This window comes from Conger conger, chromosome 7, assembly GCF_963514075.1.
Source record: "Conger conger chromosome 7, fConCon1.1, whole genome shotgun sequence".
Taxonomy (NCBI): Eukaryota; Metazoa; Chordata; class Actinopteri; order Anguilliformes; family Congridae; genus Conger; species Conger conger.
Window position 1 is genome coordinate 49,035,057 of NC_083766.1, and position 27,690 is coordinate 49,062,746.

Consider the following 27,690-nt stretch of genomic DNA (forward strand, 5'->3'; position numbering starts at 1 on the left):
AACTAAATGCAGTGTGTTAAAAAGCACCAGTGTTAAAAGCACCAGCATCAAAGAAGGCTGTGTGACAGTTTGCTGTCATGGCTGACATTGATCTTTGAATTTTCTATGCTCATTATCATAAAAACTTAAACATTAATAATCAGCAATGTGCACCACTTTACTGATAGAATTGTCTTCAGTTGAATGACACATTTTTATCTATATGCCTGCAAACAGGTGCAGTACCTTTTCACCTTATAATCACATATACAAAAGACCAGCACATTTACAAATTATAAAACACAAGAGCAAGGTCAACCACTTATTTTCAAGGAATAATCCCACAGTTACACAATCTTTCAGTTTAAAAAAAAATAAAAAAATCCTTGGAAAAAAAACTCAGATGTATGTATGTATGGTCCCTAGGGGGCAGTCTTCTGTCTGAACAACATAGAAATCTGGTGCCCCAGTGCAGTCATTGGGCTCATTCCAATCACTTATTTTCCTCCTCTTTCTCCTTTTCTTGCCCCGGGCTCCAACCATCAGGAGAGATTAGGAAAAGATAAAAGAAAAGGAAGTAAAGATGCGGAAGTCGAGAAAATGTGAATTAGGCAAATGGAATGTCCTTGCTCCTTCAAGTGTCAGTTCAAAGCTTTTTCAATTACAAACGTGGCAGAGGGGGAGAGGTGGATACACAGGCCGGTCATTTATACGTCAGGCTTTCCAAAAGAATACTTCCGCAAAGGATGATCTGATGTTTTCTTGCTCAGAGGAAATATTGGGAGTTCCTACCTTCTACTCCTTTCTCCTAGAAGGAACAATTAAGATCCTCAAAGATGGCGTAGCTCAATCTATTTCCGGGTCAGCAGCAAGAAAACAAAAAAATAATGGAAGGGAATGAGCCCCAGGTAAAGAACAGCACTACCTGCTTGGTTCAGATAAGCTAATTAGTGAAATCAGGTGGTGTAGCACACTGTTGAAGCAAATGCCTGAAGACACTGTGGCCTGCAGGACGTGGAGTTGAGTAGCACTGGTTTATAACTATATATGAGTGTCTTCTGGATGCCAAGGTCTTGACCCACTCTGTTCATTAAAGCGCCAATAGTATTGCAAATAATGTAGGCTCTCATGTAGTTCTTGGTAATGCATCCAAAACATCAGAATCAAGTTCTTACCAAGCAAGTGTTGTCTGTAACCGAAGTCCCACAAGGGAATGCATAATTTGTCAAAACATTACAGTACAAATGTATCCTTTTCATGCCCAAATGTTTCTGAAATTAAATCACCAATAACATCACAAATAGCATTTATAATTGAAGAAATTGAAAGAAATTAACAAATGTTCCACAATTATTATCCAATGAAAGATCTTTCTTAAACCATAAAAACAGTCCCCAAATGTTTCAATGATTCACTCACATGCTTTATCATAGTTTGTGTTGTGTTGTTAAGCAATTTTTATCCAGCCCTTATCTTGTAAAAATGGAAGCAACTATTGTTGTGAATGGAAGCATTTTCTAACAAATAATAGTGTTAATTATAAACAAAAAAACAGGCTATAAACCCTCATAGTGTCAGATTGTTTATAGCCTGTGTGATGCTTTCTGGAAAACTCTTCCGTTTTTATGTGGTAGACCGGTGCAGTTGTCTATTGTGCCATGCACTCAAAGCTGATTAGTTCATACATGGCCACAGTCACTTATTTCCTCCTCTTGTCAAGACTCATTTACTGGAGGTCCAGGTGTGATGGGATGTGATCATTGACTTTGCTTTTTTTCCTGTCATGCCTTCTGCAATGCTTAACCTTTACCGATGGAAGACCGTCTGAAACCATAGAACCCTGTAAATAGGCAATGTCACATTTGGCCGAGGTGGGCAAGGTTCTTCGTGCTCCCCTTTAGACCTCTTCTTTGCATGCTGGTACTCTACTAGCTCCAGTCACTTGGCCCTCCTGAAAACTAATTCTTGGCACCATGACCTCCAAAGTATGCACAATGGTAGTTGTCTATCATTTCCCTCCACATTCCCACATTCTCTTGTTCCTTCTTATTTCTTCTGGACATTTATCACTGGAGGAACCCACAGGGTCAAGAATGCTGGAGTTCACATGGGAATCCTTTCCTTCACCTGGTTTATACTGTGTCTGGTGTAGACTGACTGAGTGTGTGAGATAGTGGCCCACTAACATCCTCCTCCACATTCCCACTGCTGTCCCTCTTGCTTTTCTTATTCTTTAAGCCCTTTTTGACACATAACATCAGCAGTCAGGGTCACCAACAGGGTCAGCAATCCTGAAATTCAAGTGGGAGTGCTCTGCCCCAAACCGCTTCACTTTATCCTGGGGCTGGTACTTATTCTTCCACTTGGTGACCTGTTCACAAACATTCCTACTGTCATCCCTTTTTTTCCTTTATCTTCTTTCTCATCCTTTCTTAACAGACCACTTCACAAGGAAATATGTGCATGCTCAGGGGTGCTAGAGTGCAATTTGAGAACACTCAGTTACACCAGCTCTTTCCTGTTCAAGAGTCTGGCACAAATTGTCCTTGCGCATATGAGGCGCTGTAGCGATTTCCCCAACATGTTCCTCCATATTCTCAGCTGTCCCTCTTTCTTTTCTTTTTCCTTATCCCTCCTTCACAGATGACATCACCGGAGGCAGCGTCATTGACAGGTTCTTGACTGCTGAAGTACTCTCCTCCACCTGCTCTTCCGTCTTCATCTTGAGCCCTTGGCTGACTCTCATTCCGTGTGTAAGTTGGTAGTTCACTGACATGCTCTTCCACATTTCCATTGTTGTCCTTCTTTCTTTTCTTTTTCTTCTTCTTCCTCATCTCCTCTTCACAGATGACATCACCAGACACAGAGTCACCTACAGGTTCAGGAATATTGCAGATTAAATGCTCACCACCAACACCAGCTCCTGAGCTTCTCTCTATGTCTGGTGTAAAGCAAGGGCTATCACTGAACGTTTCAGACAGTGCTTCATTTCCATGCTCTTCCACATTCAAATTGTCATCAGTGTCCTTCTTCCTTGTCTTTTTCTTCTTCTTTCTCATCCCTTCTTCACAGATGACATCGCCAGAAGCAGAGTCACCGACAGGTTCTGAAAGCTCCTCCACATTCTCCTGGTCATCCTTCTCCTTTTTTCTTTTCTTTTTCTTCTTCTTTCTCATCCCTTCTTCACAGATGACATCGCCAGAAGCAGAGTCACCGACAGGTTCAGGAATGTTAGAGCTCAAGAGAGAGTGCTCACCTACACCAGCTTCAGAATTGTTATCTTTGTCATGCATCAGGTGAATGCTGTCACTGAGAGTTGCAGATGGTGCTTCATTTGTGTGTTCCTCCACATTCTCACTTTCATCCATCTTCTTTCTTTCATTTTTCTTCCTCTTGCTTATCCCTTCTTCACAGATTACAGGTTCTGAAACACCGGAGCTCAAGGTGCAACATTCACCTGTACCAACTCCACTGAGAGTTTCAGACGGTGGTTCATTTACGTGCTCACTGTCATCCTTCTCCTTTTTTCTTTTCTTTTTCTTCTTATTGCTTATCCCTTCTTCACTGATGTTGTCACTTGAAGCAAAGTCACCTACAGCTTCAGAGATGCTGGACTTTAAGAGGGAATGCCCATCAATATCAGCTGTGGAACTTTTCTCTTTATACTTGGTCTGATGCACACTGTCCTCGAGCTTATGAGATTGTGGTTTGCCAACTTCTTCCTCCACATTTGCACAGCTTTCACTCTTTTTTTCCCTCTTTTTCTTCTTCTTTTTCATCCCTTCTTCACCAGAAGGTTCAACAGGTTCAGGAATATTGGAGATCAAGATGGAATGCTCACCTACACCAGCTGCAGAATCTTTCTCTTTGTCATGCATCAGGTTAATGCTGTCACTGAGAGTTTCAGATGTTGGTTCACTTGCATGCTCTTCCACATTTCCACCATCATCCTTCTTTCTTTTCTTTTTCTTCTTCTTCCTTCCCCCGTCTTCAGCTACGACATCACCAGAAGCACCTACAGGTTCTGAAACTCCAGAGACCAAGACAGAACATTCACCTGAACCAACTCCTGAATTCCTCTCCATGTCCTGCGTCGGATGAAGGCTGCCACTGAGAGTTTCAGACAGTGGTTCATTTATGTGCTCCTCCACAATCTCCTGGTCGTCCTTCTCCTTTTTTCTTTTCTTTTTCTTCCTCTTGCTTAACCCTTCTTCACAAGTGATGTCACTGGAAGCAGACTCACCTACATGTTCAGGGATGCTGATGTCACGCTCTCTTTCACCGGCACTGGAGCAGGATTCCCTGACCTGGGTTTGGTGCTGACAATCCCTGGAAGGCTGAGTGTGGGGCTCAGGCTCAACTGCACACCCAGCAGTCCCTTCCTCTGCAGGCAGACTATCTGAGGGCAGGCCTACAGGTTCTTCACCAGCGATCTCTGTTCCTTTACTTTGTTCCTCCTCCCTTAGGAGTCCAGCCGGCTGACCCTTCGTTACACTCTGCACTGTATCTTCCACTGCATCCGTCTCTCCATCCGCAGTATCAACCTGGACTGAGTCCGGTACAGTTACGGTCTCCTCATGCACACAACCCTGTAAGTTTACATTCGTTTCGTCATCCTCCCATGCATCCCATGTCCTCATAGGCACAGGGAAGATCTTGTTTTTGCCCCCAGCACAGTTCTCTATAGCGCCTCTCCTTTGTTCTCTGTCCCTTCGAGATGTTGCTTCCCGCGGGCTCCCTTCTTCTCCTCCCGTCTCCTTGGCTTGTGAATTTCCTCCATCTCCCGGATCCAACAGCTGCATCACTGGCGAGTCCCACAATCGGAGGTGTTCAGTTCTACCCTCCTTTTCATTGACGTCAGCTTGGATCATGGTTGTATATGGAGGCCTCTTCCCAGCCACACACTGCTTTTTGACCATGTCTTTCCTCATTGCCCTCAGCTTTTTTACTCCAGGGCTTGTTTCTGGGACTGATGCTCTAGTCCCCTTTTGCTGCATCTCATCCTGCCTAAAACAACTGGCTAAGGCATCTGTCACACAGCTGGAGAGCCTGTCAGAGCTGGGGCGTCGGACAGGCCGAGATTCGCTCTCGCTCTCCGAACATTCGTCCTCCCAGCTGCTGGCTTTTCTGTTGGATCCTGAAGATTCGCTGCACGGGTCCGAAAAGTCTGGCGTTGTTTCGGACGAGTCTTTCATTTCCTCAGCCACAGTACCCAGTGCGTCATTCCCGTCAAGCCATGGGTTGTACCCCTTCCGTGCTATTTTATATCTTGGAATTAAATCTTTCAAGTCCTGAAAAAGAAAACAAATTTGACAAAATGAGTTATGGTGGTCAAAGAACGGATTTATAATGCAGTGTGGATATTTGGCAAGCTGATAAAATAGTAGGTTTCTTTCATGCCTGCTGAAATAAAAGCAAAGCAGTACATCAGTTATTTTTCTCTCTCACCACAATTTTGATGTCATCATCTTCACAGTCCTCTCCTTCGCTGAAAGTTGAAAAAGAGATGGATACAGCATAATGACATATGTGTAATGTGCATATTCAGATTAAATAAAAAATGTAATAAATAGGGCTGCTGGGTGGCTCATCATGTAAAGGCACTATTCTGGTGCATCAATCGGCCCCGTGATTGAGGTACCGATTCTAGTACTAGTACTAGTATTACCTATGGCCGTCCGGCCCACAAGGTGATGTACACCTGGCTCTCCTGTCACCCAGGGATGGGCAGCTTTCAGTCAGCTGGGATAGCAGTGCCTCATTGCACAGCAGCGACCCCTGTGGATCGACCGAGCACCTGCAAGTCCGCCTGTTAAACTGCACATGAAGGGTCATCCTCTGACTCACATCTGTGGGGTTATTTCACAGAGCAGGATAACCGAGTTAGTTTGATAACTGCGCTGAGTAAAACCCTGAACAGCTCTTTTTACTTCAGTCCATGTTCCAGATTTGGGAGGTTTCTGGGTTTTACTCAGTGCAGTTATCCAGCTAAACAAAGTTATCCTGCTCTGTGAAACAGGACACTGACACAGCCTGACTTATAGCTGTGGTGCCATAGGAAGTGTTGCAGGGCATCACAGCTCATGCTTATCTGTGGCCTTCCAAATCAATAGTGGAGGACACAGCGATGAATGCTGAAATACTCACTGAGCACTTTATTAGGCACCTACTTATTCATGCGATTATGTAATCAGCCAATCATGTAGCAGTAGTGCAATGGACACGCAGATACGTGTCCAAAGCTTCAGTTAATGTTCACATCAACTATAAGGACGGGGGAAAATGTGATATAAGTGAGTTTGACCGTGAAATTATTTTTTTGTGCCAGACAGGGTGGTTTGAGTATCTCAGAAACTGCTGATCTCCTGGGTTTGCAGATAATGGTGCAAAAAATATCCAGTGAGCAGCAGTTCTGCGGGCAAAAACGCCTTGTTAACGAGAGAGGCCCGAGGAGAACGGCCAGACTGATCAAAGCTGACAGGAAGGTGACAGTAACGCAAATAACCACACATTACAATAGTGGCATGCAGAAGAGCATCTCTGAACACACAACGCATCAAACCTCTAAGTGGATGGGCTACAGCAGCAGAAGGCTTAATAAGTCTAAAAAAATAAGTCTAATAAATACCTAATAAAATGCTCACTGAGTGTACTGTTGAACATTCCAAATTGGAGAGAAAAGGGAGGGGGGGGGGGGGGGGGGAAGAATAAGTAAAAACCCAGGTTCACAGACTTACCAAAAATCTGATGGTGGGGATATACATCTCCTAGTGTCCTGGCAGGGTCGTTTTCTTGGCCGCTTAGACACTTTAAAACCTTCTGCCTTCATCTTCATGACGCATTTGAAAAAGCCGCCAAGTGCTCCAAGCTGTTAAGAAGGACGATTAATTAATGTGAAAATTATTGTAAAACAGTAATGAATAGGTCCTAAATTACTGCTTGGTGGACTTTCTGTTGCTCTGTAAAAAAAAAAAGTTTTCAAATGTTTCACATACTGTACAGTTATCATAAATGGCCCCTATTGTATAACAACAATGTAATACAGAGCATCCCCGTTCATTAATTTGTTTTAAATGACACCAAAATAGGTAGAATTCTTACCTCACAGGTCAAAGACTTGCGTCGGGACAAGCGTTTGTGGCTATGCCTTCTCCATCTCAGCTGGCTGAACTTGCGGGTCCTTCTTGGTTGCGACGATGTCTCCCACTGTCTGTCGGGACTGTCGGACTCTTCGTCTTCAGCAGCAAACTGATTCAGAGCGTTCTGCTCTGGTCTCTGTCTTTTCAGAGTTCTCACTGGCTGTGTATCGCGCTGAGTCAGAAACAGACTTTCTCCCGAATCGCTATAAGAGACATTTAGAGAGGCTTCATTCACTGTCATTGGCACAACTCTGGTCCTCGTGTTGACAAAACGATAACAGACTCCGAAGGCAATCAACAGCCTTCAATCAAGATTACTCAAAGTTTACTGTAAAACCTGCACTATGGAATTAATACATCTGACTAATCAGAAACAGATGTCCAATTACTTTCGGTCCCCTAAAATGGAGGTACTGTCTATAACAAGGGACGCAATTGCTACACGGATTACCCGACATGGCTGTAAATACCCTCAAATTAAAGGTGACAGTACTTACGGATGGCACTGTGATGGCCAATGTGAATCTATACTTTGCAAGTTTCAAGCTCTTACCTGTCTGACAATGGTTTTCCCCAAGTTTGAGATGAGGTACTCATAGAATTGTCCAGGATTCCTTCTGTTCTTGAGTTTTCCCCACAAACACCATCGCCGAAATACATGCCAGGATGCATCCCATCCAGTGGCAGCTCGTCAAAACCAGTTTCTTGATACATCTCGTATAAAGCACGAAGTGCTCGAGTCTACTCCTTTCTGACTTCGGATAATGTATTTTGCTTCCTTGTTAAGGAAGCTGCTCTTCTAAATATTTTTTGTTAACACTTATATCTATTTATACTATGTATAGCTAGCAACACAAATACTGTGATAAGGATGCCTTAAAAAGCAGGAGGACAAGCCAGTCATTACATGGTCCGTTTGGTCCGCTGCAACATTAATGCATTGGGTAGCTCGGCCGTTTTCTTTAATTACTTTTTTTTTTTTTAAATAGCGCACGATTAAGCAAGTGGCCAGTGCATCAGCATTTAAACAATGTGCTTCGCATTTCCATGCTGTTGACCAGGAAGCATACACAGCGACAAACTACTGGGACAATTGGGGCGTCGTCATGTGACTTGTTCAAGAGTCGGGTGTATATGACGTCACGTATTTTAGACTGAATATAGTCCGCACAGGGTTTGTTTGATCAGAAGTACGTTTTTCATGGCAATCGTCCAAAGATAATAAAAAAAAATTTTTTTTACAGAAAAATATATTATTTATTCTTACATTTGAAATAAAAATCCTTGTATGAGAAATGAGGTGTAATTTACTGCATTTAATCACTTAAGGACATTGAATCCGTTGAAGGATACCATATGAATTATAGGCCCCAGTCTACTATCTTTGTTATTTCTTTGCTTATTTGTTGGTCTGGAAACCATCTGAATAGCTCAGGTAATAGAGTGAGATTGTGTCACAGGAGATTATGTGCCATGAGATTATCCTGTGCACTTCTTTTCAAGTCAGATTTAAAGGTACAATAGGTAAGATTTTTGTGTTAAAACATCGTTACAAGAACATTCTTATCATTATAAAAGGCTCACTGACATGTTGACTGATCAAAATATGCAGTTCACGGACCGACACTCCGTACAATAGCATTGTAATGTCGTATAGCTGTAATTCAAGATCATTGGTTGAAAATTGGTTCTAATTGCCAAACCCAATTGCTGTGGGGGGATAAACAGTGTTGTGGTTTGAGGGTGTTTGTTGCTGCAATTCCTCTCTTGTCCATTATAAGTCAGAAATGACCTATTGTGCCTTTCAGTTCATTCGTGTGTTCATTTGGGTTTCATTTTCAGGATGGGGATGTGCTCAGCTGTTCTCCTCTAGGTAGGGAAGAAAATGGATACGGTTCTGTGAACAGAATATAAATTGGACTGTCTATACACGTCATAGTGTTATATAACATTTATCCTTCAAACAAACTACTCAGAAATAGAATACATATCAATCATAAGAACAGTGAACTCCTTAAAGAGGAAACTGAACAGAACAGTAATTATTCCAGCCCTTTTTGGGAATACACGTATAAATCCCCATTCAACAATACAGACAAAATATTACATTTGGTATCCTCACCAAAGAAAGCAAAATAGATATAGTACTAAAAATAATTAATTCATTTTCGTGACAAATTTTACTAATGAATCAAAATGAATGGGAAAAATGATGCAATTATTTCCTGTTTTTAATAAAGAACAATCCAAAATTTTAGTCTCATTGAAATTAATGGAGAAAATAATGCTAATAAATTAGAACCTTAAATTTACTTTATCTTTGGAATTCTGCCACCTCTTCTTTGTGTTGAGTTTTCTCTTCTCTTTTGTGTCATTTATTACATCTTGTTGTCTTTATTCCTTATTTATTTCCTTAGGTAAGGTCCTATTGTGATTTTATCGTTGAAATAATTGTCAATTGTAATTGTCCCTGGATGTTTTGATTGCTCGATAAATAAATAAATATGTGTGTCTCTGAAATATGACGTATTCTAGTCCCAGTTGTCTTTTTAGGCTCCTGCTCCACTCGGTGGACGATTAAATATTCGATGGACAAGCGTGCATTTACTCTGAGTTTAGTGACCAAATGTGCCGAACGTATGCTATCACGTGATAGCTAGCTTGTTCTTTTAAAAGGGTAGAGTTCGGGTGGTCAGTGGAGTGACAGTGGAGTGACAGAGATAGCAGAATGGCAGATTGCAGCAAAACAGAGAAGGTTGAGCTGCATGTTCCGAAACTGGAAGAATTGTGTGAAGGTAAGACAACAAGTTAGCTAAGGTTCAGCATGGTCGCTAATTATCGCAACTAGTTCCTGTGACAGTGTTAGATAAATAACAGTACAGTTCAACGTACAGTATTTACGCTATATACCGATTCTATTGCTATATCCTAGCTGGGTTCTTAGCTAAAGTATACGAGCCACAATATACACCATATCTGTCTGTTTTGTGACTGTTTTAAAAATTGATTATCAATGTATAAATAAGTCGCAAAGTACTTAACATTATAGACTTAGCTAAACTAATACATACAGTAAGATAAGTGTGCATATTTATGTGGAGCTGTTGTTTTTCATGAGACGTCTCTATAAACCTTCAAACACTTAGTTCTGCAGGATGGCCTGAAAAAGAACTTTGCCGACTCGAAGGTCAGTGTGGTGGACTGTCCCGATCTCTCGCAGGATCCGTTTAGATTCCCTGTGAAGGGTAACTTATCTAAATATTTGTTTTAATACATACTTCAATAAATGCCTAGCCTAGATGATTTGTTTTAATGATAAATGTCGATAGATACATGTCTCCATAATTCTCCCCTTTACAGGACTGTGTGGTAAACCTCGAATAACGGATGTTGGCGGTGTTCCCTATTTAGTACCTCTGGTGCAGCGGGATAAGGTCAGAGTTTAAAGCTCAAAAAGTTGCAGTTTAGAAACTTGTCAAATATTTATTTAAACCATGCCGAAAAGCACTAATAATTTGTTAAAGGGTCTGTGTTTCAAAGTGTGCAGAGAAAGGAAACCTAAACTGTATGTAGGCCTAATATCTGTCTGATTTTATTTGAAAGGTGTACAACATGAACACTGTTGCCAAAGAGGTCGAACTGCCTGGAGCTTTCATTCTGGGAGCAGGGGCTGTCTCTTCGAAGGCTGTAGGAATGAACGCAGAAGTAAGCAAGCAAGCAAGCTGCATCTGCAGCCAGTGTTATTGTGTAAATTTACCAATGCTGGGTGCGTGCACGGATGCTTATTTACATTTTTATTAAATTTTTTGTGTTTCTTAATAACTCTGTCTCTCCAGCTGATGCCTCTGGTTCTTACGGAGACAGAAGAAAAACCGGCTGTGAACGGCAGCTACTTCGCCTCCATTAACCCCGCTGACGGGAAATGCCTGCAGGAGAAATACAACGACAAGTGCTCGGACTGCGATTTCGGACTCCTCGCCAACCTGTATGCGTGCGAGGGCAAGCCCGGGAAGGTGAGAAAATTACTTGGGGAATTGTAGTCAATTTTTGCTCTCTGTAGGGTTGAGGCATAGGCAATGGGTTTTCAGACATTCAGTTTAAGGTTTCATTGCGCAAACCACAATATAATCCTAAAGCAAAACATCTGATGACGACAAGAGGATTCCGTAATGCTGGATGTAAATTATTGTAATGAAATTGACGCCCTCCCAAAATTCAAACTGATTTACCATCAGTTTATTCAGTCAGGTGACCTTTCCTTTTGTCAGTAGGTAATGTGTTTAAATTGCTTGTGATGTGTAACTAATTTGGCACATACTGTTATAGTATGTGCCAAATTACGCCCCAAATTACGCCCCACGCCCCACATTCTAACCAGATTTAACTGGTTGGCCTGCTGTGGCCCACATGCAGGAGTATCATGTGGTCCAGATGCTGTGCAGTGCATATCCTGGTGCAGGAGAGATTTTGTTGCATAAGCTTTTAAAAGGAAGTGGTGTGTGGAGATCATGCTGAACACAGCAGAACATTGCAGAGCATCCTGTGAGTCCTTGTGAGAAGTCAGACTTCCTGGGTCATCCTGGGTAGAGGCAGTAGAGTCCCATTTATTCACAACAGGCCATTCAGCCCAGTAATGCTCACCTTTTCCTACCACTAAAGGCTTAGTTTGCTTAAAAGCTAAATAGTATTTAGCACTGTGACATGCCTGGTCTTGAAAACCCCCAGTGTTTCTGCCTCCGCACATTAGTGAATCCTCTATTGTCTGCATTCAGAACGGAAACATGCAGCCTAATCTGTGAATCAGTGTGCAGTTGCAGTTTAGTACAGTTAGTCTGGGCTGAGTACAGTCAGTGGTTTCTCTCCATTCTTACCTCGCATTAACCGCAAGTCAACCTACAGTTCTCAGCAAATTCAGTACCAGTAACTGCAGACTACCCACAGCGATTTAATTAATGATTGTTTCATGTCTTTTATGACAGGAAAAAAGAAACACAATAATGTTATTTATTCGTCTCCAACACCCGCTTCTTATCCCACTTAAGAATGTCCAATCATCGTGGCAGCCTGTGTTCTGGGTCCCCAGTCCACTTCCAAGTATACAATTCAATTTGTAAAATCAGGAATCTTGCAGCAAAGTGTTGAATAATAGGCTTTTACTCCATCAGATGGAATCCAAGTACAAAAGCAGTGATAATCTGCAGAGCACAGCACACACACATTGCAACACAGTTTCTTATTTCTCATTTTCGTGGCCTTGGTATCTCCCTCTGTCGGGGTCCGGCTCCATCTTCTCCAGTCACGCCACAGTTGTTTACTTACTTTTTTTTGATTGGCTTTTACACCTCTCGTGATTGTCTTACACATTCTCATCCACGTCTCAGAGACTTTTAACCAAGCCCCCCAACACTTTGACTTTAAGAAAACATTCCAGTGTTTTAAGGAAACATAGAAATAATACGTCAGTGCTGAGAATATATAAAACATAATGCAATACAGCGCAAATATCATACTTAAGTGTCGTGTTTGTGCAGATACTGATACATAGAATAGCATAAGATAAACCTACTGATACATAAGATAAACATAGACTAACTATGGAATATATTCTATATAATTCCCCGCTTTGCGGCTTCTAAGCCGCACACACAGCAAGCTTATCCAACAGTAATGTGCCTGTTTCTTGCCTCACTGCATCGTTAGCCACCTCATTTCAGACAGGTGCACATCCGCAGTGTCGTTAATATCAAAACAAAATAACAAAACAACACAACCCGGGGTGATCTTTTGGGGCTAGGGCATCATCTTATTCTTACACTACTGTTGGATGCAACCAATAGTCCCAAAAGCCACTCCTTCGATCCTGAACCAAAAGTGTCAAAAACCTCTCCAATTCACTTTTATATTCTCTTTACTGATGGATGAGGAAAAAAGGCACCCTGGTCCGCACAGACTAAACAGTGTTTATGCAATTTATTCTTCTCTGTCCCGGTTCCACACATCCAGTTGTTCCCCTCTCACTGGAACCAGCTCCCAGGCGTCAGGTAACTGGAGCCCCTCCCACAGCTCTGTCATTGGTGGTGTTGCTGTCTCATTGTCAGCAACAGGTGAGTGGGGTAGTTCAACACCCAGCACCATTTGGCGGGTAATAGTCCTGGTGAGAAAAGATCTGAGGACAGGTAATGCACAACAAAACACCACTGCCATAACAGTTATTACTAGCATGATTACTCCTCCCATTTTAGCCAACCATGCTCCCCACTTTCCCAATGCAGAATCTAGCCAATCCCATACTTCATGTCCAAATCCTGCATTCTCTGTGACTTCTTTTCTCAGGTTTTTTTTTAGCTTATTCATTGCTTCAGTAAATTATCCTTCAGGGGCAGTGTTGTGCAACACATATCTCCAAACATTGCTCAAACTGCCAGTCTATTTTGCCATGGCATTTTGCTGGTAACATCAACCTGTTCTGCTAATGTAGTTAATGAATGCATCATTGGTATAATTGATCAATCTCTGCTGGTTATAATATATATAATTAATCCATTCCAAATTTTTGTGAGGAGAAATCCATAAAAAGATGGATTCAAACCCTGCTGCTATTTCATTCCACACTTTGAACTCATTTGGGATCCCTCTTGGTTATGCTATTGCATCCAATGTTACTTTTGGGTCTGGCTTATATTCTCTTTTTTCCCTCACAATATCATTGTCTTGCATTTGCTCATACTAGCATTACTTTAGCGCATAATCCTGTCCAATTTCTGGGTAAGCTGGCCCTTCCTGAGCGGGGGTTCCTTCACCAGAGCCCCCTCGCTCCCCTGACTGTTCTCTTTCTGTGTTTGCAACAATTTCTCCGACCCCCCCATCGTTTACCTCTGGCACAGCCTTAGTGCAATGATTCAGATGATACCAAACACTGCTCCCTTCCACCTGTACTGCCGTGGGTGTGGTCTTGGTGATCTTGAAGGGTCCTTCTCTCCTTGGCTCATTCCACTTACTTTGGAACTTCCACATGTAGACTTGGTCTCCTGGCTGCAACTGGGGGAATTGCACTGGATTCTCTCTCTCCTTCTTTTCCTGTGTATAAATAGTCTTGTGTATCATGGTTAGTTGCCGAACATATTCTTTCATTTCCAAATCCAATTGTTCCAGTGTGGGCCCTCCACCGGGCTCCCTGATTTTAGGTACAGGCATTGGTCTACCTGTGAGCATTTCATGCGGACTTAAGTGAGTTATCCTATTCTCCTGCATTCGATAACTCATTAAGGCCAAAGGTAAAGCATCGATCCAATTCAATTTTGTGTCAACACATATTTTGTTGATCTTGGCCTTAAGCGTTCCATTTATTCTCTGCACCATTCCTTGTGATTGAGGATGGTAGACACTTTGCTTTACCCTGAGTGTTTGCAGTACCTTTTTCAAGACAGTATTGATACAAGCTGACCCATTATCAGAACTAATTTCTGAGGGTATTCCAAACCTAGGAATCACTTCTGTGGACAAGAACTTTACCACTGTTCCTGCCCCCACATCTTTTGATGGAACTGCCTCCACCCATCTGCTGAACCTGTCAATGATTACCAACATGTATCTCTTACCACGCACCGTTTTCCCCATATCTACATAGTCTATTACCAAATGCTTAAATGCGCCTTCTGGTACTGGAATATGCCCTAATGGAGCAGTAATTCCTTTTCTTACATTATTTTTTGCACAGTTTTCACATTGTCCCAATTGGTAATCTACTGACGCTTGGAGATAAGGAGACCAAAACCCCTCTTGTTTTATTTTTCTCATTACCTCCCCCCTTGCACAGTGATCTACCCCATGCGCTTCCCCAATTAGTATTGTTAGTAGTGGAATCGGAGCTATAAACAAACCCTCTGAGTTTCTCCATATACCATCATCTCCCTCTTTTGCCCCCCTTTTTTCCCACAGCGTCTTTTCTCCCTGAGTTGCCAATCTTTGCATTTCCTTTATGTCCTCCAATTCTGGCTGGTCCACAACCGTTATCTGTGGGGCTATTACCATAGCTGAACATCCTGAGGCCTGTTTAGCCAACTCATCTGCTGCTTTGTTTCCCTCGGTCACCATGTCATTTCCCTTTTTGTGTGCCTGACATTTAATAATGGCCAATGACTTTGGTTTTAGCATTGCCGTTATTAAATCCAATATCTGCGCTTTATGTTGAATTGGTTCTCCATTGCTTTTCTGAAATCCTCTCTGCTTCCATACTGCTCCAAACAAATGACACACTCCATGCGCATATGCCGAGTCAGTATATATGTCTACCTGCTGTCCTTCTGCTGCCTCACATGCCTGTGTTAATGCTTTCAATTCTGCCAGCTGTGCTGAACATGGCTGTTCACATCTATTTGCCAGCAAAGGTATAATTTTGTCGCCTACTTTTTCTACCACTGCGTACCCTGCATGGTTGCCTCTATGATCCCTATAGCACGATCCATCCACAAACAGAGTTCTTTTGTCACTTGTTTCCAATGGTTCGGACTTCAAGTCTTTTCTCAATTTGGAGAACTCTTCTGATTCAGCAACACAATCATGGGGCTCTCCCTCATGTGGGAGTGACATGGAATCTGCTATATTGTTTGTAGTGCATTCCTTTATGGTAATGTCTGGGTACGTCAACAACATTTGATAATTGTTTATTCTTGCTGGTGTCAATACAAACATTCCATGCTCAATTAGTTCACTTATCTTATGATGTGTGTATATTGTTACAGGATAACCCATAGTTATTGTAGCCGCCTTTTCATATGCATAATGCACTGCTGCCAACCCCTGGTAGCATGGTGGGTACCCTTGTGCCACCTCGTCCAATTTAGTGCTATAATAAGCAATTGGCTGCTTCTTTCTCCCCTTACATGTTTCCTGTAACAATATCGCTGCTGCAAATCCATCTCCTCTATTTGACACATACAAATGGAACTCCTTCTCATAATTTGGTAGAGCTAGGGCCGGTGCCATCACCAGCTCCTTTTTTATCCCTTCAAATGCCACTGTAGCATCTTCGTCCCATTTTAAAACATTTTTCAACTCTGTGTGCCCTGCTTCTTTCATTATTTTTCTGAGTGGTGCTATTTTTTCTGCATAGCTTTCTATCCAATCTGAACTATTGCTCATCATTCCTAGAAAACTCATCATCTGCCCTACTGTCTGTGGTTTGGGCACTTTGACTATTGCTTCTATTTGGTGTTTCGCTATTCCTTTTTTACCTTTTTCAATCTCCTTACCCAGATACTCTACTTTTGGTTGACAGTATTGCAATCTTTGTTTGGACACCTTGTGTCCCCCTTCCGCCAATTTCTTTAACAACTTAATTGTGTCCCTCTCACATTGTTCTTTGGTTTCAGAACATACTAACAAATTATTTACATATTGTATGATTGTACTTTCAGCTTCTAAGCCTTCCAAATCGTGTTTTAATACCTGATTAAACACATGTGGTGAGTGTTTAAATCCCTGTGGCATTCTAGTGTAAGTGTATTGCTTACCTCCGTACTGGAATGAAAATAGTTCCTGACTCTTGGGGTCCAGGGGTATACTGAAAAAGGCTGAGCACAAGTCAATCACAGAGAAATATTCTGCTTGGGCTGGTATATTTGTCAATAACGTGTGGGGGTTAGGCACTTTTGCCCCCAAATCCTTCACTACCTCATTGACTGCCCTCAAATCATGTACCAATCTCCATTTTGTTTTATCTGCTTTTAACACCGGAAACAATGGAGTATTACAATTGCTCTTTGTTTCTCGTAATACCCCTGCCTCCAACAGTCCCTCAATTGTCGGTCTTATTCCCTCAACTGCCTCCTTTTTTAGCGGATACTGCGTTCGCCAGGGCCCTTTGCAGCCCTCTCTTAATTTCACTACAATTGGGTTAGCTGACTTTACCCTTCCTACATCTGTGTCATGCTGTGACCAGAGCACTTCTGGCACTGAGGATAAGTCCCTATCCTCTGTCTTTGTCTTTCCTGCGCTTAAGTCCATCACTTTCTGCAGCTTTGCATTATAATAGTCTTTACTTTCTCTGTTTTCCAGAATTTTGACCTGGACTTCTTTTGGTGTTCCTGTCATTTCTGTGTCCGTGTATATTTTTATCATGCTTCCATCTTTGGACAGCCAGATTCTCGGATTGTCTGTTTTCAGGAATTCGGTTGTCTCTGCTCTTTTGGTCATTGGACCCAAATCCTTTGACTGGTATCCTGGGTTGATCTTGAATGTGACATGAGGAGATGCTCCTGGAACTTGGTGCCACTTTTTCATCCAGTCTGTTTTGTGGACCACAAGGGCAGCTCCTTCGGGCCCTATTAACAACGCATTGGATCTCACCTGTTGTGGGCCCTTCGCTTCTTTAAGCCATTTTTCTTCTCTCTTTTTGTTTTGCTCTGGATCAAATCTCATAGTACAATGCAATTCCGATTGGGGCCAGTAGGCTTCTGGTATTTGTGCTTCCACATATTTTCCCCATTCGGCCCATGTTTTTTCTGTTTGTGAGCCTGCTAAGTCTCCTAGCCAATAGATATTAGCATCACTTTGATTCGACACTGACATTTGGCTATTTAAATTTGTCAGGTCTATCCCTCTCTCTGTACACTCCAGTCTTAAACCTAATGCAAGTATTGCATCCCTACCTAACAAATTCACTGGTGCATTGCGTGTCACCAGCAATGGAATGTTCGACATTTTGACTCCTATTTGGACAGACACTGGAGCTGTCATTGGTGTCAGTTGTGCTTTCCCCGAGAACCCTACTGTTTTAACATATTTTCCTGACATAGGTAGGTTATCGGCATGTTGTGATCTTATACATGTGCATGTGGCTCCAGTGTCTATCATCATGGGCACCCAATTTCCATTAATTTTTACATTTATTATTGGCTCTTGATCCAAATTTTTTGTTATCAGCACATGTTGTCCTCCCTCCTTCAGGTTCTCTGGGCCGCTTTGATAATTCATCGGACCCCCTCCACTCCCTTGTTGTGGGGCTGCTCTTTGATTTTGTTCTTCCCAGGGATTTGTTGGGCAGTTTCTTGTAGTGCGTCCTGGCTGGTTGCAGCCCCAACCCACTGGTGGCCCTCCCTGGCCTGCCCCTCTTTGTCCCTGGTTCGGCTTCTTGTTACCTTGATTTCCCTTGTTACCTCCTTGTCTCTGTTGGTAGGGCCTTCCCCCCTGGGCCTGCTGCTGTCCCCAATTTCGACCCCCTTGGGGCTGCCCCTGGAAAAATGCAGGTGGCACTCCTGAAATGTTGTAGATGATGCTGGGCATGGGTCCATCTCCACCCCCCCTTCCCTGGTTCCGGGGCATAGGCGGCGGCATTTCTTCAAACATGAAATCCGCCATCGTTGGTACTGTTTCCTTTGGCTTGTCTTTTTCTTTTTCTTTCCTTTTCAGTTCCTCCACCTGTAGCTGCAACCGCTGCCGTTGGAGTTCTTTTTGTTGGTCATCTTGTTCCTTTTCCTCTTTGCGGTACTTCTCCACCGCTTGGACCACATGTTCAGTGAACTCCCACTCATTCTTTGCCATCAGGCCTACCACCTCATCCAGTCTGGATTTCACAGGAGGGGGCATGGCTTCCACAATGGCAGAGCGAAACATGGTCAGCATGATGGAGTCTTGTGTAATCTCCCTTTCTGTCATCGTGCGCCATCTTTTGAGCTGCTTCTCCAGATATGCTGCTGGATTTTCAGTGTCCCCCAGTGGCTCCCCCTTCAGTGCTTTAGGATCCAGGCTGAATGGAAAAGTCTCTCTCAGGGCTGTCCACAGCATGTTTCTGTGGTTGTCAAGTGGCACTCTGTCTGCCAAGGGGTTGTCAGCCACCCCCGGGAGATTGGCTCTGTTCAGTAGTTCGGCCATTCTTTCTGCACCCATCACCCTGGCCAGAAGGGCTTTGATGTCCCCCAACGCCAGCATCCTTCCACAAGTTTCTTTCTCTAGAACTCGTATCCAATGTCCTGCTCCCTGGTTAATGTCGGGCAGGGATGACAGCAGGCCCTGGAAGTCTTGCCACCCCCACGGGACGTATTTGGCTCTTCCGTCTTTCTGATGGAGCATAGAGTATCTTTCTGGTCCTTTCTTAGATCTCTGGCTACGCCTCGGGTGGGCGCTTTCCTCATCTTCACTTGAGGATGGGTAAGTAGTGCTTTTCATTCCTTCTATTCTGTATTCATACACTTTGTCATCACTCAGTAATTTATGCATTTTAGTTTGGCTATCTTCTCTTTCTCCTTCCCTCCCTCGGGAGGTTCCTGGCTCCTCTCTTACGGGTGGTCTCCACAGCTGTTCATCCCTTCTTCTTATTCTTTCCCTCTCCCCAACTTCTATTATGTGCAGTCTCTCCTCAAGTCTTCTTTCAGTTTCTATTTCAGCTTCGGCCACCTGTTTTCTGAAGAACTCTCCTCCAACAGCGCATTCCCGCTCTCTTCCTCTGGGGGCAGGGTATTTTTCAGCTCCCCTGAGCATCTGCACCTCCTTCTCTGCTTTTGCTATTTTCCACTGCAGTATTTCAATTTCTTGCAATGTTTTCTTGCAATATTCTTTAGTCAGTTTTAAATTTTCCAACAACACTTGTTCGTCTTTTAACTTATTTTCCAAATCAGCTCTTAATGTTTGCATTTCCGCATCTTCGCTATCTACTGTTCCTGATATATCACCAATGCCCTTAATTACTGGATAGAGGCCTTTCCCCGGAGCGTAAGGCAGAGGCCTGTCCCTTGCTTCTACATTAGGGTCCCAAAGGGGCTCTTTCTCCCTCAACAGCCTTTCCTTGCCTCTGTACGCTGCTCTCATCTTCTGTCCCTCCAACCTAAACAATTTCAACACCTCCAACTCTTTCTCCCTTTTCTCCTCTCTCTTCTTTCCCTTCTTTCCTGATTTGTAATTTTTTACTATTCCTTCCATTTCATCACATATGTTCACATCAAATGTACCACCTTTTGGCCACACCGTTACCAATTTCTTTGTTCTGCTCTCCCATTTTTCTGATATGTGTTCAATATCTCCTTTCAACGCGGGGATCTTTTTCCCTAATATCTCAGCAGCTGGCCCCTGTTTGGTCGCCATGCCGACACTGCGTATACTCTGGGCCTTCCTGTAGCTGTTCTAATATTAACCTCCTCTTGATTGCTTGGTTTAATGATCAATATTACTTTTCCTACTGTTTTTTACAGACTAATGCGCCTGGCTCCTTCCACCAGGTGCTTATTTTGCCGACTCTTCTATCACAGGATCGTTTATTTTTTCTCGTGTTTGTCCCTCTCCAGGCTCCAAGCCTGCCGCTTCTGCCAACTGATAATATACCTCCACCTGCTCTTTAATCGGTTTTATTATGTAACGCAATTCAGGATTTTCCACTAGCTCCGTTAATGTATCTCTCACTTTTTCCACAGTCCAGTTACGTATTATTATGCCTTCCCAATATATATACGGCCACTCTGCGACTTCTTCGTCCAAATTTCTGATAATTGTTAACGCTCTAAGCAATATATTTGTATCCGGTGGTTCAACAAACGCTTATTAATCCTGTCACTGGATCTACACACTGACTCTCTCTCCAAAAATGCTCTCTAATACCTTTAGTTAACTGCACTATTATTCTTTTTCTCTCGTAATATTCGCCTGTCGCGTTTTCATACGTTAGATATTCATCCCACATTTGCCACATTTCAGCATTTGCCACATGGTCAACATTTTTATAAAACAAACACTTATTTTAGTCTTCTAAGCACTCCTTAACCTTACAGTAATGATGATATCAGAATTTTTTTTTTTCCGCCTGAGCAGAGTCATCAATGCCTTCCAGACTTATTTATTTTCCTCTCAGACAAGGTTTTAGACCCAAGTGAAAGGGTAACCCGGTGTCAGCACGTTCACCACTCGCCAGCCCCCTGTGTGGGGCTCCGACTCTGACCACCCGTCAGCACGTTCACCACTCACCACCCCCCGTGTGGGGCTCGAACTCTGACCACCCGTAACACCACACGTTCACCACTCACCACCCCCCTGTGTGGGGCTCGAACTCTGACCACGCGTAACACCACACTTTCACCCGCTACTTCAATATCATCAACTCGAACCACACTCTTTTTCTTTATCTGTTTCTCCTAAGCAAAAGCTTTTACATGCAATATGTGTAGCACATGCACAAGATTTTACATGCAATATGTGTAGCACATGCACATGCTTTTACATGCAATATGTGTAGCACATGCACATGCTTTTACATGCAATATGTGTAGCACATGCACATGCTTTTACATGCAATATGTGTAGCACATGCACAAGCTTTTACATGCAATATGTGTAGCACATGCACAAGCTTTTACATCTTTATCCAAACAATCTTTATCCAAACCTTTTCCTCCAAGTCTCCTGTTTTCAATCACTTATGTTTTTGTTTTACTTTTAGATCTTTTGGATAGGAGAGATCACAGAGATTAGCGCCGGCCACAGATAGACTGACAGGACCTTTTTGTCTATTTAACCACAGCAAGGATTTACGTGCAATTTACTTAAGTTTGCCTACCTTGCCGGTTTTGTAGACGGGTGGCCACCGTCGGTCTATCAGTCTCTCTGGGAGCCGCCTCGCCCACGGACCTCCTGGTTCAGCCGCCTTTTCAGTCGGACTAGTCCTGACCTCTTCGCTATCCTGCCGGACTGCGCCAATTTTGTTGTGGGTCCCCAGGCCAACAAGTTATCAGTCCAATTCCAAGTATACAATCCAATTCGTAAAATCAGGAGTCTTGCAGCAAAGTGTTGAATAATAGGCTTTTATTCCATCAGAGGGAATCCAAGTACAAAAGCAGTGATCATCCGCAGAGCACAGCACACAGAGCAGCGCAGCACACACACATTGCAACACAGTTTCTTATTTATCATTTTCGTGGCCTTGGTATCTCCCTCTGTCGGGGTCCGGCTCCATCTTCTCCAGTCACGCCACAGTTGTTTACTTGCTTCTGATTGGCTTTTACGCCACTCGTGATTGTCTTACACATTCTCATCCAATCTCAGAGACTTTTACCCAACCTCCCCCCAACACTTTTACTTTAAGAAAACATTCCAGTGTTTTAAGGAAACATAGAAGTAATACAATTCAGTGCAGTGTACTTCAGTGCTGAGAATACATGAAAATAATACGATACAGTGCAAATATCATACTTCAGTGTTGTGTTTGTGCAGATACTGATACATAGAATAACATACGATAAACATACTGATACATAAGATAAACATAGAATAACTTGGGAAAATATTCTATACCTGTGGCTAAGGTACAGTACATGACTGGAAAGGTTGGTGGTTCAAGCCATATTGCTCCAGGGGGGGTTGCCCCCTGCCTAGTCTAATAACCAGTTAACAACAAGTTGCTTTGGATAAAAGCATCAGCTAAATAACAGAATTCTTATTATTTTCATAATTTTCTTGTTGCTGCAGCCTCTGCTATAGATGGAAGTGAGCGCAGAAGAGAATATCCTCTCCTCAGAAGTGTCTCATCAGCTAACTGGAACACACTACATGTGCACATCTGCAGCGCAGATTGCTGGCCAGCAGGGGGCACTAGTGATGAGGCACAGTTGGACTGCATGACAGTGTGCACTGGCCCCGTCCTGATTTGACCTTGACTGTGGGGCTTATCCTTACACTAGAACAGTGCCATACAACCCAGCAACCGTATTCATTACCTTATATTACAGCTATTTAGCTGACGCTTCTATTCAAAAGCAATTGATTAGACTAAGAAGGGGTCAATCCCCCCTGGAGCAATGTGGGTTTAAGGGCCTTGCTCAAGGGCCCAATGGCTTCATGGATCTTATCCTGGCTATACTGGGGCTTGAAACACCAACCTTCTTGGTCCCAGTCGTGTACCTTAGCCACTAGGCTATAGGCTACCCCAACTCAATATTAATATAGCCTAGTGGCTAAGGTAAATGACTGGGACACCAAGGTCGGTGGTTCTAATCCTGACACAATAAGGGTCCCAAATAAGCCACAATAAGATCCGCACAGCCGTCGGGCCCTTGAGCAAGGCCCTTAACCCTGCATTGCTCCAGGGGAGGATTGTCTCCTGCTTAGTCTAATTAACTGTACGTCGCTCTGGATAAGAGCATCTGCCCAATGCCAATAACGTAATGTAATGTAATGTAATATGACTGACTGCATTTGCTGGGAAGGCCAAAGCCAGCAAACATTATGTGGTGAAAATGACTAGAGTGAGTGGGTTGAGAGCTTTGGAAATGTTTAAAGGTGTTTTTAATGTGTCAGGTGATCGAGGTGAGGGCCAACAGACGGACTGGAGGGGACAGTCTGGTGACGTGTTTGAGGAAAGCCATGGAGACTCACTACAGCGATAAAAGCTTGGCTCTCGGGGGAACCTTTGTGATACAGAAAGGGCAAGCCAAGATTCACATCATGGTAAAATAAACAAACTCTACCACGACCACTTTGAGATCAATTCAAGATTAATTGAAACATTGTTCTTATAATATCCATAACAGAAATGGTGAAATGTAGCTAAACTGAAATCAGTAGTTGGGGGGCCCGTTGCCATTGTAGTAGGCCAGTGCAAAATGGCAATGAGATTCGTTTTAAAACAAGTGAGATATTGAGGTTAAAATTTTGCTATTTTCAATGGAAGAGCCGACCAACGCAAACATTTAGCTAGCACCCTCACTAGTTATGTCATAATTGTTCATATGTTACTTGTATTATGTTATAACATTGTTCATATGTTACCTGTTAAACACAGTTATGCCATGAAGTTACATAAAGGTGCCCTGTTTAACATTTATCGTTCTGCCTGATTCCACCATGCAGCCACGGGAGTTTTCAGCCTGCCCTCTCAACACCAACGAGGATGTGAACAAGTGGCTAGAACACTTCAACGTGAGCGCTCCCCTCATCTGCCAGTCCGTGCTGGTGTCCAGAGACCCTGTGAGTATCACTGTGAGCACAGCCTTAGTCTGCCAGTCCGTGCTGGTGTCCAGAGACCCTGTGAGCATCACTGTGAGCACAGCCTTAGTCTGCCAGTCCGTGCTGGTGTCCAGAGACCCTGTGAGTATCACTGTGAGCACAGCCTTAGTCTGCCAGTCCGTGCTGGTGTCCAGAGACCCTGTGAGCATCACTGTGAGCTTACCCTTGGTCTGCCAGTCCGTGCTGGTGTCCAGAGACCCTGTGATAATTGACAGGAACATTGGGACATCACTCGCCAAACATTTTAATTGTGTCATAGGACATGACACGATCCAACTGCAGATTCTGGAATTGAACAGGCAGCTCTTTGTGAATTGCAACCTATTGTCAGTGATATGGGGATGGGAATGTACTTGGACAAACTTCAGAGGTACTCAAAAGATTTAAAATCTTTATCATGATAGAAGAAAAAAGCATCAGCATGTGTCAACAACATTGTCTCTATAATGAGGTACCCAAATAATAAAAGCTGTTAAATCTTCTTTTTTGAGTGCTTGTATTTTTTTCTATATGAACCCACCCTCGCAATGGGCAGCTCTCCATTTTGATTTTATTTGAAGCCAAGGAAGCATTCCTTTTTCACTGAATTTTATACAGAATTTATTATTTATACAAAATTTAGACCTAGACTTTGGAAGTCTCGCAGAACAAAAAAAGTCCATCTTGTCTTTTACAATTAAAAACACACTTTCATAGAATTGCTTTCACATGATTTTATCACTTGGGTTTTTAATTATTTGTACCTTATTTTATTACCCTGTTTTATCTGTATCTTGTTTCTGTTTGCATTTGCTCTTTTAAAAACAGTGCTGTACAAAGTAAAAGTGCTGCATAAATAAAGTTATTGTGTATTATTAGTTGTGTCTTTGCTTTTTCCCCAGGGGTTGGACCTGCGTGTGGAGCACACTCACTGTTTCAGTCACCACGGTGAGGGAGGACACTACTACATCGACACTACACCAGACACCGTGGAATACGTCGGCTACTTCCTGCCGGCAGAGTTCGTCTACCGCGTGGATCGTCCCCAGACCACCCACGTGATTGGACGGGATTGAAAATAATTCTTAATATATTAATACTCTTATTGGATCAAAGGTTCCATTATCGAGTCACATTGCAGTGAGCCACACAAATTAATTTAGTCCTATGTGATGGCCTTTCAATTTGTAAATTCATAGTGTGGTCTGTTCTTGGTCTGCTACATTTTTGGCTATTGCTGAGCTCACCAGTGCATTCTTGCTTATTAGCAATACTGCATAGCAGTAACTGTTGATTTTAACACACTAAATGGTTTGGGTATGTCTCAAATTATTCTGGTTTTTCAGCCTCATGATGGCTTGTTTTATTGGCATTAACACTTCTCATGTTGAGAGACAACCGCAACAGACTCCAAATGCAAATGCCACACCTTGAATCAACACTAGACCTTTTGTTAGCTTTCTTCTGCATGAACTAATGGATGCAGATGCCCTCAAATTGGCAGTTTGTATTTTAATATAACTTTATGTTCATTATTTTATTGCGAATCCAATGTGCTGGAGTACAGAGCCAAAACAACAAACAGCCCTGTCCAAATACTTATGGACCACACCGTATATTGATCTTAGATTTGTCTGTGGAAATTTCACATTGTAATAGTCTATTGTTTGTCAGACAAATTATAATGTTACTATATCTTGTCACTCATTTTTCCAAGTTGCTTTATAAAATGTTTACATTCCTCAATTTTTGAGCAGTTGTCTGTTGTCCTGTGTACTTTCTCAAGTAAGTTGCCATGATTTTAGAGTAGATTAAAGCCAAGAAAACATTTTATGGTGGAAAAAAACTGGTGATCTTTGTCTTAATCAAGCCTTCAAAGGTTAAGGCTTGTCCAGAATCATTACTCTCACAACATAAGCCATTTCATAGATTAAAACACTTTACAGATGATTGTATTGATGAATTGCTATTGCAATCCTGTTGCTTTTATTTATTTATTCTTATTGATAAATGAATCAATTGATTGATTTGAAAAGTCCAGCTACAGCTTCATATTTGAGAAGGTTACGACTCTTAGAAATTATTGGTTGAGAACAAAACCACTTTATCATCTGCAGCGTAAATAAATCCTGTAATCACACCTCTCTAGTTCTATTTCCATAAGTTCCATGAGTGTGCAGATAAGCTAATTATCATATTTAATATAAATAATTTGGCTGGGGAGCTGGTATGCAGCGATGAGTCCTTATGTACCCCATGAATATCCTTTTTTCACACTCGCACCTTAACTTCTGACAACATATCTCACTGCGAGAGAGGAAGAGAAAGAGAAAGTTGTTGGTCAGTCTGTGATGTCTGGGTTTCAGGAAGCCAAACAGATTCCCAACCAGAAATATGACGTTCCCTTATAAATGCCAAACATTTCCCCTGCTGTCCAGAGATTCAGAAGCTTCCTCATGAAGAAGGAATTGTGATCAATACATGTCAGGTGACCAATAACAGAAATCTTGACTGTTCCAGTGATCCTCCATTCAGAGTGGAGGTGTGTGTGTATGTGTAGCTATGAAAATATATGGCAAGTGTGTGTACGTCGGAATCCTGGTCAGAAGGCAAGCCCAGAGCCTGACTGTGTCTGCATTTTTCAGTGATACATTATCAACATCAGTACACTAACAACAGGCTAAAGCCCAAAAAAACGAATTCGCGAAAGTGACCAATGAGCTAGAATAGGTCACTATTCCTGGGCTTTTTATTGAATCCTGGGTTTTTAATTATTATTATCTGAAGCAGGTCACGCATACTAAGGCCAGCAGAAGAACTAAAAGAACAGCCTGTCAATGTGACTGAGATGGGCTGGTTGGCCAAAGCCTGGTTCTCTGTGTAAAATGTTCCTATATCAAGGGCAATCCAAAATCAGCATCACAGTACATAAGTGGTTATATAGTCATCCTTAGCTTTGATTTGGTATTGCTTGTGAGCAATTGTAGGCCATTTAAATAGGCGTGTCAGAGCGACGCTAGCGTCGCTCCGTCCCCGTTTGTGATGTTATGTTTCTCCCCATCCCAGTCTGCTCTCTCCCTCGAAGACCCCCCCTGCGACGTGGGCCTCCACGGCGTCGGAACCCCTCAAACCTCAGCTATCCCCCGCTGACCCCCCGCTGACCCCCTGTGAGGACTTTGCTGTCACAGGGGGACTATGGAACTGCCAGTCTGCCACTCGGAAGGCTGACTTCATCCCTGCGTATGCCTCCCTCCAGTCCCTACAATTCCTTGCCCTAACTGAGACCTGGATCACACCTGACAACACCGCCACTCCCGCTGCCCTCTCATCCTCCTTCTCCTTCTCGCACACTCCCCGGCCTTCCGGCCGTGGCGGTGGTACTGGTCTTTTAATTTCCCCCTCGTGGAAATTCTCTGTTCTCCCCCTCTCTGACCTGTCCATATCCACTTTTGAATTCCATTCTGTTGCAGTATCCTACCCTACTAACCTTTTCATTGCAGTTATCTACCGTCCTCCAGGGCCCCTGGGAAACTTCCTTGATGAGCTAGACACCCTTCTCAGCTCCTTCCCTGAGGATGGCACCCCACTGATTCTCCTTGGAGACTTCAAC

General features: G+C 42.9%; 2 protein-coding genes across 2 annotated transcripts; one reads left to right on the forward strand and one right to left on the reverse strand.

Annotated features, from left to right (window-relative positions):
• Positions 1-143: 143 nt before the first annotated feature.
• pho (phoenix) lies at positions 144-8,102 on the reverse strand. Its single transcript, XM_061248601.1, has 5 exons — positions 7,672-8,102; positions 7,081-7,321; positions 6,717-6,847; positions 5,428-5,467; positions 144-5,270 (listed from the first exon to the last, which is right to left on the reverse strand). Exons 1-5 carry the CDS (start codon positions 7,830-7,832, stop codon positions 2,577-2,579), a joined length of 3,267 nt encoding a protein of 1,088 aa, XP_061104585.1. The 5' UTR covers positions 7,833-8,102; the 3' UTR covers positions 144-2,576.
• A 1,609-nt stretch (positions 8,103-9,711) lies between these two features.
• On the forward strand, positions 9,712-25,826 carry c7h11orf54 (chromosome 7 C11orf54 homolog). The gene is made up of 8 exons (XM_061249188.1): positions 9,712-9,913; positions 10,265-10,363; positions 10,479-10,552; positions 10,722-10,823; positions 10,955-11,131; positions 23,394-23,543; positions 23,946-24,062; positions 24,983-25,826. The coding sequence occupies exons 1-8, from the start codon at positions 9,847-9,849 to the stop codon at positions 25,154-25,156; spliced, it is 960 nt and encodes a 319-aa protein (XP_061105172.1). The 5' UTR covers positions 9,712-9,846; the 3' UTR covers positions 25,157-25,826.
• Positions 25,827-27,690: the final 1,864 nt, after the last annotated feature.